This window comes from Equus asinus, unplaced genomic scaffold (genome assembly GCF_041296235.1).
Source record: "Equus asinus isolate D_3611 breed Donkey unplaced genomic scaffold, EquAss-T2T_v2 contig_1, whole genome shotgun sequence".
NCBI classification, from domain to species: domain Eukaryota; kingdom Metazoa; phylum Chordata; class Mammalia; order Perissodactyla; family Equidae; genus Equus; species Equus asinus.
This window is the reverse complement of record NW_027224738.1, coordinates 1,927,700-1,940,841: the sequence shown is the minus strand read 5'-3', so window position 1 is coordinate 1,940,841 and position 13,142 is coordinate 1,927,700. Positions and strand designations below refer to the sequence as shown.

The 13,142-nt window shown below is 57.3% G+C and overlaps 1 protein-coding gene across 3 annotated transcripts; it reads right to left on the bottom strand.

Moving 5' to 3' along the window:
* Nucleotides 1-314: 314 nt before the first annotated feature.
* Nucleotides 315-1,999, bottom strand: LOC139042853 (ral guanine nucleotide dissociation stimulator-like). Of its 3 annotated transcripts, none has more exons than XM_070503423.1 (4): nucleotides 1,745-1,999; nucleotides 1,248-1,369; nucleotides 951-1,042; nucleotides 315-616 (listed from the first exon to the last, which is right to left on the bottom strand). In XM_070503423.1, the coding sequence occupies exons 2-4, from the start codon at nucleotides 1,355-1,357 to the stop codon at nucleotides 555-557; spliced, it is 264 nt and encodes an 87-aa protein (XP_070359524.1). In that variant the 5' UTR covers nucleotides 1,358-1,369; nucleotides 1,745-1,999; the 3' UTR covers nucleotides 315-554. The 3 variants fall into 3 exon arrangements, with proteins under 3 accessions (XP_070359524.1, XP_070359526.1, XP_070359525.1); XM_070503425.1 differs by having other exon boundaries at nucleotides 975-1,042; nucleotides 1,745-1,985; XM_070503424.1 differs by lacking the exon at nucleotides 1,745-1,999 and having other exon boundaries at nucleotides 316-616; nucleotides 1,248-1,503.
* Nucleotides 2,000-13,142: the final 11,143 nt, after the last annotated feature.

The following is a 13,142-nucleotide window of genomic DNA, read 5'->3' as shown; positions in this document are numbered from 1 at the left end:
TGACAGACACGCCCAGCTTAGTGGTTGTGGCTCTGCCTGAGAAAACGCCTCCAACCGCTTAGTCCCAAGAGGTCGGAGGGGCCCTCTCTGCTCCTGGACAGGGTGAACCACACTGCAATGATCCTGTTCTCGGCGGGAGGGGCACTTGGGCACGTCCTTCAGTAGCCAGGGAGGGGACTGGCACTTCTCCCTTCTCCACATAAACTGAGCCGCTCACTCTGGGAGATTTCTAAATTCGAGGAGGAATGTGAGTTTCTGGATCTGGTTTCCATGAGCGCTGCGAGCGAAAGACTCACACCTCCACTCCCAGGATTAGAAAGAAGCAACAATTTAATATAATACTCAAACGGAGCATTTACCATTGACAACAAAATATGGCCCCGCCAAATAGGGAAATAGGTGCTGGGCAAAAGGGGGGAGGGGGAAGAGGGGTTGGTGCCTTCCCTCGTGGCCAACAGGGGACCCCAAGAAATGGATCACAAAGTTCTCCTCATCAGAATCAGGGGAGGTGGCCCTGTGCACCCTGAGTATCAACGCTGTGTCCCCGCTGTAGCTCAGCTGGTCTCAGGAGGGTCATCGACCACCACCACTGGGCCCTTGGTTGGGGGTCTGGTGTCTGGAGAAAGAGAGGCATTTCCTGAGCGGCCTGCCCTGGAACCACAGTGCACACCGCATCCCGGCCCCCACTGCGCTCTGTGCTCCAGCCCTGTGCTCAGTGCTCAGTCAGCCAACAGCACCCCATCTGTCCCTGACACAGGGGCTGATATTTAGCGTCACCCACTTCACAGAGGAGGAAACCAGTCCCAGAAACGTGAGTGCAATCGCCCAGGACGGGACTGCTCAGCAGTGGAGCTGGAACCCAGGGCCAGCTGTCTGCCTCCCCAGGCCCACGCTCAGCCTGAATGTTTCCTGAGCCCATGGTTTCAGCCACTGCCGGTCTGGACACTCACTCTGGCCTGAGCGGTTCTTCTTGCCTTTGAAGAAGAGTCGAATCTTTCTGACCCAGTGGTATCGGGGCTCCAGCTGGCAGGACAGGCTGTAGCTATGGGACAGAGCGGAGCTGGGAGCTCTCAGGAGCCACACATCACATGTGCGTCCTGGAGCCTGCCAGCAGCTGGGGTCGAAGGGCCCCAGGGGTCGCCATGCAGTCAGATCAGGGGCTGACCATGGAGCAACGGCCATGGGCTCTGGAGCTGGTCAGCAGAGAGAGGCTGCCCTGCCCTCCCCCAACTCCTGACCCGACTCACCTCTCCTCCTTGCTCAGGGGCTCCACGGCCTGGAACCAGGCCCCAAAGTGCTCGTCGGGCTGCACGGTGTACAGATTTGCAGCCTCCTGGAGCAGCTCGATCTCGTCCATCAGTTTGAATTGCTAGGACAGAGCAAGCACAGGATGCCCACAGGGCCTGAGTGGGGGACCCTGCAGGGCTCGTGGAGGGGGTGAGGAAGGGGGCAAGGGGCCAGTCTGGGGCCTTTGCCCACTTGGGAGCCCTCCCTCCCTGCGATTCCAGTCAGGGCTTGCCTGCTCTCACACTTGGCCCAAAATAGCTCCTCCTCCAGGAAGGAGTCTTTGATGCCAGCCCTTCCCCCACCCGCCAATGCCATAGGATCCCTAGCTCTGTATATCGAAGTGGGCAAATAAATGTTCCACCCTGGGGATTGGGCCAGAGGGGGTCCTGCCCACTGCGGGGGGGGGTCTCTGATTTCCAACCCCCACCCTCCCCACCGGGAGGCCGCAGCCGCTTACCTCATTCCATTTCCGACAGTTGAGCACATTGCCCTGGAAAGCAGACAGCCGCAGTCCATCAGAAACAGCCCCCTGGGGCCAGCACTAGCCCCCGTCCACACCTCTTGCAATGTTGCACTACTGCCAGTGGGCAGGCCCATCCAGAGCCCGGACTTGGACCTGGGCCAGTCTCTGGGCTCCAGAGCAGGGGGCGCAGAGCAACTGAGGCAACAGACCTTGTGACCCAACCCTCTCTGATGACACGTGGGGAGACTCAGGCCTCAGGCAGGAAGGGACAGCTCAGCGTCTGATGTGCTTCCTGACTGGGAGGGGCCCGACTTCTCTTCCCTCACTGGCAGGGCCAGAGGGAGACGCTGAGTCCAGCTCAGACACCACCTCCTGCGGCCACACAGTCAGGCAGCTCTGAGCCTCAGCAGCCCAGGGAACCTGGACGGTGGCTTATGCAGAGCCTGCATCACCCACTGGGGAGATGGGCCTGACACCCCAACTCCCACACGAGGCTGGAGGCCCTGCTGAGAGGACCTTTGCCAAACGCAGAGAGCTCAGGGCTCAGGACAGGACTCTCTCCTCCCCACCCTCAGGAGCCTGAGCCCCCGGACCCACCTCCGGGCTCACTCACCTCCACAAAATCCTCCATCGTAGCGTCCAGCAGCTCCAGGGACTGGAAGAACGTCACCAGGGAGGGGACGACACCCTGTGCCGCCATCGGGATGGGCATGGCGATGAGCTCCCGCTCTCAGGTGCCCCCATGAACCTTCCCCTGAAACCCCTCAGCCCAGCCTCCTGCCCACCCCACGCTCCCACACAGAGCAGCCTAGGATCCTCGGGACACCCCAACACACACAATTCCCTCCCCCGCTCCCCGCCAGGAACACCAAACTCCATCAGTCAAGTCCCAGGGCTGGCTGTTGGCCCCTCCCAGGGGCAGTGGCCCCTGCCCTTCCCCACCCCAAATCTGCCCTGCTGCCAGCCCTTCCAGGCCTCCTCCTGCTCACTGCCACTGCAGGCCCGTCATGCTTGGCAGCCACAGCAGATTCGCCTGAGGAGGAAGGCCCCTCTCCTGAGGGAGGTCTCCAGCTGGGAGGGGGAGCCCCCTCTCCTCTGACTCCTAGGCCCCTCCTCCACAGTCACCCTCACCTGCTGCCGGTGCCTCTCCTGGGCTCCCTGGCGGGCCCTCTCTGCAGTCTTTAACACGGAGGTCGCCTCCTGTCGGGGCCGAGGACAGGGTCAGTGCGCCCATACTCCCCTCCGCATGTCCCCCAAGGCCCCTGATCTCAGACCCTGGCCATCGGCTCCAGTCCCCTGCTGCCTCTGCTGCTCCCACCTCCAGGGTGCTCTGATTCTAGACCAGTCCCAGCTCCAGGACTCAGCCCTGTGTGACCTTGGGCCTGCCCAGGCCTCCCTGGCCCTCTTTCCTCAGCTGAAAAGTGTGAGGAGAATGTCACCTGCTTCCAGGAGTCTCCTGAGCACTCAGAGTCATCTGCGTGTCATCACTGCTCTCCCCTCACCTCTCGAGGAGGAGCCGGCACAAATCTTGCGTTCCTGTCCTCCCTTGGATGGTAGCACCTCGCTGGGAGGTCTGCACCACTGATCAGTTCCCTCCACTTCCCAGAGGAGGAGACGGAGGCCCCCAGAGGGGCAGTGACTGGCTCAAGGACCCACTTGGAGAGGCTGCTCCCCGTGCCAGCTACAGGCCCTGTCCCCGCTGCCTTCACCCCAGCCCTGGCTCCAAATCTGACCAAGGCCCCGACCTCTGGACTGCAGGGGTGCGTCCAGACCCCAGCTGAACAGACAGGGAGGGGGAGGGCAGGGTGTCTTGGGGGACCTGGCCGAGTGGCCCCGGCCTGCCCCACCCTCACAGGGCTGTCTGACACCCAGCCTGGGCCAAGCCTTGCCATAGCCTCACCTCCTAGGATCCCCTCAGGATGCTCCCCTCCCCTCTCCTTCTGGCCTCCTTCCAGATCTCCAGCCTCCAGGTTACCTGCACTAGCAGCTCCCTGCTCACGCGTTTCTCTCTCCTGACCCACTTCTTCCAGGTTCGAGAACTCTCCCTGCGGGGTGGGGAAAGAAAGAAAGCAAGCAAGCAAGAAAAACTGTGGGATGCTTGAAGGCAAATCCCATTTGTTTGAGAACCCAGCAGATCCAAACTGCCTGGGGCCTGGATGAGGGATTTCACTGGGGTGTTCTGAGCTCTAAGGTCCCCATGGGACTGCGGAGGGGCCTCTCCTCTTGTCCCTTGGGGCCTCCATTCCCAGATGTCCCAAACAGATCTCTTTGGAACAGTGTTGGTTTCAGCTGCATAGAGGCTTCTGTTGCTGCAAAGGAAACACCTGAGAATCTCCACCTGGGCTCAAGCCAGGATCTGGTCTGGAAGGAAATGAATCCCTGGGACGGAACTGCTGGCTTAAGGGCGCTGAGAGACTCAGAGACCCAGCACCCAGGTCAGTCCCTGTGCCCGGCGTTCGCTGTCTCCCAGGTGGTCTCACCTGACTTTGGGGGACATGCCGGCCCAAATCAGGCTGCCTGGGCCACCTCACCCTCATGGTGTTTGGCTGGAGAGCAAACCACCCACTACCCACCTGGAAACTTGTCCCCAGGTGTCTTGGAGACGGGCAATGGCAGGGCTCTGCAGGGCAGAAAGGATTGTGTGGAGGGAACAGAAGTTCCCGAGGCCTCGACACTCCTGGGGAAGCGAAGAGATGGAGCCGTGAGGGGGAGCTGAAGCTCTGCTGCCTCTGGTTTCTGTCCCCTCACGGACTTCCCCTGTCCTGGAGGAGACACATGCCCAGGGAAGCCAGGGAGGGCACACCTGCCACCCGATGAGTAACACTGCCAGGCACAAGGATTTGTAGCTCAACACAAGGGAGGAAGTGAGCTTGTCCCCACTGGGACCTCAAGTCAAGGTCAACGTGGCCCTGGCATGAGGGTCAAGGGACAGTCCAGGGACTAAGACCCCAGACTTCAATCCTGAGAGCTGAGAAACAAGAGGCAATTCCCACGCATCCAGACAGAGCGTGCCAAGGCTTACCTCAGCCACCCTGATCCACAGCTCAACCACCCTGGCCCTGTCCCGCGCTGTCATGCTGGGGTCCCCAAGGCAGGTGACGAGGATGCAATTGGCCACGGTGTTGTCGTGCATCACACTGTCACGGACAGTGGGTGCCAGGTACTCTCGTTCCCTGTTGTCGCACTCGGACCAGATGGAGCCGAGGCAGTGGGCGGGCACCAACGTCTTGAACAGCTCCTGCAGAAGATTCGGAGTGTCACCCGGTCCTGCCGCACCCCAGCTCAGCGTCCACATTCCCCCATAGGCCCAGCAGGCTGAGATCAGAACTGGAGCTCAGGAAGCAGAGCATGTGGCCTGAGGCTTGTGGGAGTCCCTGGGTTTTGTCTGTGTCCACTGAATGCACCCAGTCCAGGATGACCCCGGACACAGTACTGTGGGGAAGGGAGGGGACATTTGCTCCCAGCCCCGTCTCACTTCCTCCAAGCTCCAGAAGGCAGCCCACACATGCCCACCAGAAGGGCCATCATCCACCCATCCCAGTGCCCCTCAGGTCCCACTCCCCATTCCCATGCACATTCCCCCTGAGGCAGGGACAACCCCCGGCTTTGTTTGACTGTCTCCACTGGAGTCAATACACATCACCTTCCTGCTAAGTGCTGAGGCTGTCCGGGCCACCTGCACAGATGGGGGATCCACCCAAGGACCTGGCAGCACTTCAGTGAGTGCCCATCCCCCACCAAAGGGCCAGACTCTGCCCACCTTCCACTCTCTCCCACCTCATTCACCGGCACAGCCACCCTGTACAGCAGGTGCTCTGAGTGTCCATCTCTACTGTCCCCTGTTCTCTAGGGGACAGTGAAGGCTTGGGGAGAAAGAAAGCTGCCCAGGTCACAGTGTTGATAAGGGAGGGAGCAGGGATTTGGACCCAGATCATCGGAATCCCGAGCAGGGAATGGCAGGTGTGGGGCGGCTCATGGCACCGGGAAGGCAGGGGCCACCCGCCCCGTGAGCTCCTCTGCTCACCGCAGCCATCCTCGTCAGCTGCTCTGCCACCAGCTGGGGAGGGAAGTCCAAGATGTTCAGCTTCTCCTCCCGCAGCTGGTCCTCGGTGGTCACGGCCCGGGGGCAGCTGGGCTCTGGGGCTGCCTCTAATGGTGGCCCTTGCTCTGGTCCTGGAGTGGCCGACTCAGGGGCTGCTGGCTCCAGCTCTACCACACGTGGTGAGACTGGAGGTGCAGCTGGCTCCAGCCCGGGGGCTGGCACTGACTCTGGCTCTGGAAGTGGCAGGAGCTTTGGAGCTGGCTCTGGAGCAGGATAAAGAGAAAGTTGCACCCACACACCTGACAGTTTCTGTGCCTTTCCAAAGATAGGAAGGGCTCCACTGCCTCTAAGGGAACGCTAGCCCATGAACCTCAACACAGACAGTCTTCCCAGACTCCAGTCCCCTCACCTTTCCGTTCGGCCTCAATGGCCTTGAGATGCTCCAGGTGGCCTGGCAGAAGGTAGGCATGGCCCTCCACGTGGGAGCCACCAAAGCTGACGTGCAGAGTGGCCAGCTGCAGGGTCCAAGAGGGAAACCGCAGGGGCTCCCTGCAATCCTGCCCTTGGCCCAGCCAGGTTCCCAGCAGGAAATAGATAGCACTGCGTGGAGGCAGATGGGCCAGAGAGTCAGTGGCCTGGCCTTTCCTTAAACACCGTCCTCCCAAGGCACTCTTGTTAGCATCTGCGCCCCTTTGCCAGACCCTCCCCCTCCAGAGGAGGGCCCCATCCCAGCCCTGAGCCCTGGCTGGCTGTCCTGGCTGTGGCAGGCCTGCTCATCCAGCAGGCTGAACACAGAGTCTGTGAGAGTCTCTTGTTCCCACCGATACTCTCCTCCCCAAGGGTCTGGACAGAGCCCACCCAAGCCCTGCATGAATGTGGGCCACTGGAATGAAGACTCCAGCAGATTTGGGAGCAGCTTGCTCACACACCTCCTACTATGGACCTGGCGGTGGTGCTCACAAGGTGTGGATGTGGAGAAAGGGAGGCAGGAGGGGCTGGGACTCTGCTGGGAGTGGGTCTCTTGGGGACAACGCAGCCCAGCCTCCCTTCCAATTCTCAAGGGGCCTGGGACCCATGCACAGCTCTCTTTGAGTCCAGTCCTGCCGGAGTGGAAGCCACCAGAACTCAGCCCTCCCATGGGGATCAAAAGATGGGTGAGATGCAGGGTTCTCCCAGGCCTGACCCGGCCACAGCCTCCATCCTCTCCCCACACCCTGTTTGCTAGAGACAGGAGGCCCTCCTTCTTGACCCAAAGACCACTCACTTTATGAGGTGGTCCTGTCCTCCAGCATCCCGCACGCAATGGGCCAAGCTGCCTCCATGTGTCCCAAAGGGGATGAGGGCATCGCCCGGGATGGAGGGTAGATGGGACCTGTGAATGCTGTCAAGTGTGACTGTCTGACTCTCAGATTAGAGGGGAGGGCCAGGGAGGCTGTCTGCTTCAGTCACTGAGTGACACTTAGTGTGTCCAGAAGTCCTGCTCAGAGTAGGTCCTTCATAGACATTGTTGAATGACCTCCAACCAGAACCACCCCGGGTGTCTGAGTGGGCCTGTGGCCCCTCTGTGGCCCTAGAGATCCCTAAGTGGCTACACCAAGGACAAGCACCAGGACCAGCTGGATGGCATCTCAAACTCCTTGACAGGGTGCTCTCCAGGTGCTTTTCCAAACTCAAAAAGCCACAAGCCAGTGAAGGGAGAGGAAGACTACTTTCCGTGGGGGACAGAGAAATAATCACCACCAGCAACCATAGCATGGCCCACCACCCTCTCTGCAGAGCCGGGCACCAGGGCAGCACCTGGAGGGCTGATCCCATTCATCCCTGGGAGAAGCCTAGCAAGTTCATCCTCTCCCACCCCACGTTTCAGAGGAGCCAACTCAGGCTCAGAGAGATGCAGTGACATTCCCAAGGCAAGACACACAGCTGGCAGTGGGCAGAGTCACCACTGTGCTGAGGAGGAGGCGGGCAGTCACCTGGGAAACAGCTGGTCCAGCACCTGGTGGGCTGTGCTGGAGCCTGAGTAGCTGCAGAGGGAGGTGATGACACTGCGGAGGACTCTGCTGGGGAAGGCTGGCAGCACAGTCTCTGAGAGCCTCTGCATCATGCCTGCCCGGAGGGCACGCATCCTGCAGGCCTCAGTGACAGACAGAGTGGACTCATCTTCACTCTGGGTGGGACGAGGAGGGACACAGAGTCAGGGTCACCACTGCCAACCACCAGCGTTATCAGGGTCTGCAGCTGACCCAGGAACTCCTAGGCCCTCCCAGACGTGTGCGACAGGAGAGACAGGGGTCCCAACTCAGCAAAGTTCTGGGCTCTCAAAGCACAATCTGACTTTGGTCCTGCGAAGGATTCCACATTGATCTCCCTCAAGGCCATTTGCTCGCTGAGGGACAACAGACCTCCGTCTGTGCAGAGCACCAGCCCAGTGAATCCTCAACAGACACCCCTCTCTAGAGAGGAGAACAGAGGCTTAGGCATGCCAAGTGGCTTCTCTAGGTCTTGTGGCTCAGAACTGAGAACCGCCCAAAGTGAGGGCTGAGGGACATCCCCTGTAACTGCCTGAGGCTTTATCAGACCCTGACCTGGAGGGAAATGTTATGTGGCCACCTCACCCCTCCCAGGTCTGGAAACAGTGTACAGGGCAGTGACACGTTCTGAGAATCCCTTTGACTTTCAAACACGCTGATGGTTATTTCTTTTACATTAAAGGGAGTTTGGAGACCCTTGTTATCGAGGTTTCATTTTCCAAAAAAGGCGAAATTCAAAGATACTCAGGGCCTATTGGGAAGTGACAATGACATCAACGTTTTCTCTAATCTTCCTAGGAAAATGCAAAGAGTGCCCTCCTACCCTCCTCCTATGCAGCTGGTGGGGAGGAGCAGAAGTCCAGATTCCTTTGGGAATGGGACTGTGGGACACTCATGGGGGACAGCCCTGTTAGGGTCCCAGGAGAACGGCAGTTTGAGGTTGGATTCTGGGCTGGCCCTGGTCATCTCAGGGGCCTGGGTGGGAAGACCCCTCCGTGCCCACTCTCACCTCAGAGCAGCCCTGGTTATTGATGGTGGCGCGGTGCAGCTGGTCCCTGTCCAGGGAGATGGAGTACCCGAAGCCATCCGTCAGCTCTTCCACCACCTCCTGCGTGCAGCTCTGCAAAGACAGTGCCCGAGAGCCGGGCCGGGAGGCCTGAGGGGCATGCCTCGACTTGGCCACAGGAGGAAACCCCAGCACAGATCAGGTACCGAGCAGCATCTGCATAGACCTCTAGCCAGGGAGGGAATGAGATGACACCTGGATGGCTCGGGACTAACCTATGGGTAGAGGAGCTTGGTTCCCAGCACCCACTCTCCCATCCTGCTAGCCACCACCTAGGCTGGGGACACGACACACTGCCAGGCTTCCAACACCGAGCAAATGGCTCCTGCCCAGGGTGGGTCCCCGCTCAGCACCGCCGTCCATCTCTCACTCCCCTCCGACACACAAGGAGGCTCAAATTGTGCGGGTGGCATCCAGTTGTGGCCTAACCCGGTTGGCTTTCCCTGTGTTACCTGAGTGCTCCTCCTGCCAGTTGGACAGAGGCGGTGCAGGTGAGGGCCAAGCCAGTGTCTATAGTGACTGAAAAGGCTCTTTTTCTTGGCTTTCCTGAAGCCAGAGCCTCCACAACTCGGGAGACAGCAGGAGAACATCCTCTTGTCTTCAGTGTCGCCACTCAAGTGGGCTCAATAGGATGCTATGTCTAGAATGTGGGCGCCTGGAGACCAGTGTGCTAAGTTCTGTTGGGGTCTGTCTCCAAGGAAGTGAGGTCACTTCCTCAAGTTTCCCTTACCTGGGCGCCTTCTTCAATCACACCCACCGAAAACCTCTCTGGGATCTTGGCTGCTCACCCTCCTTGCCCATGTCACCTCCAGAACTGTACACAAATAGCCAGCACAGATCCCAACACAGGACCTTGAGATGGAACCAGGGTTCCAGCTTGAGGACATGCAGCTGAGTTCCGACCTCTTTTTTCCTACAAGCTCTGTGTCCTGGAAATGCCAATGGGCCTCCCAGGGCCTCCTCAATCACCCAACCTGCACAATGGGGACGAGGCCAGAAATATCTCCCTCGGGACGTCCTCAGGTGTAGAAGAGACAATAGCAACAACACCTGTGGTCTGGTTTGCATGTGTCTGATGCACACACTTAGAGATGAAAGAATGACAAGAAGGGGTGGGATGTAGTGTGGAGTACCCCTCAAAACAGGACTGGGTTCCAGCTCTGTGACCTTGAGAAAGTCACTGCCCCTCTGGGCCTCATTTCCAGGTCTGCACCTTTAAGAGGTGGAAATTAGGGGAAATTCAGATACTTCCATTCACTGGCATGAAACCTTGCAAGGTCTCCTGTTTGACTTAGAATCAGACCCAAGTGCCTCGTGTCGGCCTATGTAGTGGGCAGCCTCCACTATGGCTCCTGGTGCTCACTGTCTTCTGCTGTGCACGTCCTTGTGGAACCACAAGTGGTCAGGAACTGCCTTCTGAATAGAATGCAGCCAAGGTGATGGGATGGCCTGCAACCCAGGGTTAAGAACAAAAAGCCTGGCCCTTCCTTCTTACTCATTGGCTTTAGTCCCCTCCGTCTTTCCCTCCTTCTGTTTCCATCTCTCTCTCTCTCTGCATCTTATATCTCTGGAACTGGGGGAGCAAGTGTGCATGTTTTCAGTTGCCCTATGAAGATGTTCCATAGGAGAGAAGGGAGGGAATGATTGGCCAACAGACAGGCAGGAACTCAGACTTTCAGTCCAAACAAACCCCGTCAACATGCATGTGAGTGAACTTGGGAGCAAACCCTCCACAAGTCGAGCCGCAATATAGCCGCAGCCCCTGCTTCACAGAGACCTTGAGGCGGAGGCACCCAGCTAAGCTGTGCCCCATTCCTGGCACACAGAATTTGTGAGATGTTAAGGATTTGTATTTTCTAGGTGCAATGTCTTAGAGCAGTGTCATCAGAGAGCGACGGGAAAAGCACAGTCTGCCAGTTCCTGCCCTCTGGCCCTGCCTGTCCCCATCTACCCTCCTCTCTCTTCTCAGGCTCCTTCCAGCTACACTGCCCTCTTTCGGACATTGGTCAGACCCACTTCTTCCTGTGAGCCTCTGCGCCAGCGGTGCCTTCTCCCTGACACTCAAACTGTTCCCAGACACAAGCAGGCGTGCCTCTCATCTGGCACCCTGCTGACAGCAAATGTCACCCCTATGATGCCTTTCAGAGCCTCCCAGGCACAGGCTCCACTGTCACAGGTCTCCCACCTGCAAGGGCATCTCATGATGTCCTCCTTCTTGGTCTCATCTGGATAAAGTGAGTCCATGAAGGAGGGCTTTCTGCTTGGCGGACGAGGAGGCAGCTTCTTCTGGTTTCCTCAGGATCATGACTGTCTCTTCTGGGCTGAATGTTTCCCCTCCCAAGTCCATCGTGAAAGGAAATTCTCATTCCCTTGCTTTCAAGGGTCTGGTTTCCCCAAGAACACAGGGAGACTGGCCTCTCCCTGGAATGCGGCACCAGCCCCTACACCCAAAGCCAGAAAATTAGCACCCAGCTTGAAACACCACCAGATCCTGAAGTCAATTCCTGCTGAGGTCCCCCATCCATTTTGTAACCCCATAGTATCTCCTGATCTCACCTTTCCGCTAAGACACAGCTCCCAGCCTGCCCTTGGCTTCTTACAGGAACAGTGGGATTTCCCAGAAGCACTCCCAGCCTGGGCAAGAAATGTTTTGAAATGTTCTCTATGTATTTTCCAGGACATGGGATATGGGGAGAAGTCATTTTGGTTGTGTATGTGCAACAGTTTTGATGCGAATAGCATCTTTTTCAGACAGAGATCAAAGAGTGGGGCTACCGGGTGTAACAAGAAAATGGATACACTGAGCCAACGTCTTCATGGTGTGAAGTCATAGGGAGCAAAGAACATGGTTAAGAGCAGAGAATATGGAGCCACAGCTTATGTTCAAATTCCACCTCAATCACTTCCTAGATATTGGTAGAGGGCAAAGTACTTACCTCATTGGTGCCTCAGTTTCTTCATCTGTTGTTGGCAAGAAGGATAAGCGTACCTAATTTGTGAGGATATGGAGACTGCTAAAGGAGTTAATGTTTCAAAACACTTGCAACATCCAGCACATTGCATGCCCTGTACGCATACATTACAAATGAAATGTAAATGTTCTTCTGACGCTGTCTGTTTGCTCCAGACGGGAGACTAGGGGCTGGAAGGATGTAGACAGCACTCCCTGAGACAGGATGAATCGATGAATGAACAACCCTGTTGAAGGCATTACCAATGGCAAATCCGCCTCCCTATGGACATTCCCAAGGACAATCACACCCAAGCATCCCTCCTCCGTCCTGCATCGTCTTCTGGGATTCTATCCAGGAATCACGGGGGCTTCTTGAAACCTGGGACCCACACCCACCACAGGTTCTCTTCTGTCTGACAGCAAACCCCAGGCCTTGTCCTAATGGCTGCAGCCCACAGGCTCTGAACTCAGATCCTTTTCTTCACTTGAGGGAGACGTGTCATTCCCAAAGCTGGGCACACAGAGTGTCAGCCTTGGAGGAAATGCCTCCCTGGCCAGTGGCAGGTGGAAGAGCGCCGTGACGGAGTAGGATTTGTGGAGAGTCCTCCAGGTGTGGTCAGAAGGGGCCCAGCCAGGGCATTTGTCAGCAAGGTCTGGTTGGTGGACCTTGGTGGCAAAAGAGTGGTGGGGACAGCATGTTTTAGAGTTCCTGGCATGAGACAATCCACAGCATGGTCATGAAGTCAGAATCAGCCTAATGAGGTCCAGCTCAATGCACTGTCATCTGTTCCCTGACTGGCTCACTAATCCAGGAGTGATTTACAAGGGTGATATTCGTGTTCTACCATCTTTTCGTTGATTGGCAGGAGCTAGTATTCTTTACGAAACTTGTGTACTTTTACATAGGAAAGGATAGGTGAGTTCTGTAACAACCCTTCTTGCAAAGTTCTCGCTAACGTATTGAGTCTCTAACAGAATCCACCACTGGGAACTTCACCAAAGATCCTGACCTTTACTCTCTGGTTTTAGATCTTCCTGGTTGGTAAATTTTCTTGACTCCTGGCTCCTTTCCTGAGGTTCGTCCACTTAGAACAATGTAGGACTGCAAGCTCTTGCCACTTGAGAAGTAGTGGTTCAACTCTATGATGATGTTGGTCTTGCTTTCTAAGTGTGTGTGTGTGTGTATGTATGTGTGTATGAGACTGTTGTCTGCATCTTGCCACGTGGGTCAGATTGACTCCTTTCCTTGGAAAAATTGTCCCTAACCACTTTCTCTGGGCTTTATTTTCACGTCTTGAACA

Bases quoted from the DNA above. Each gene is read 5' to 3' on its own strand.
- LOC139042853 (XM_070503423.1), bottom strand. From the start codon at position 1,357: ATGGACGAGATCGAGCTGCTCCAGGAGGCTGCAAATCTGTACACCGTG. The intron at 1,043-1,247 runs GTGAGTCGGGTC...TCTGTCCCATAG, and splicing joins CCCCTGAGCAAGGAGGAGAG to CTACAGCCTGTCCTGCCAGC. The intron at 617-950 runs GTGAGTGTCCAG...CTCTTTCTCCAG, and splicing joins GAAGAACCGCTCAGGCCAGA to ACACCAGACCCCCAACCAAG.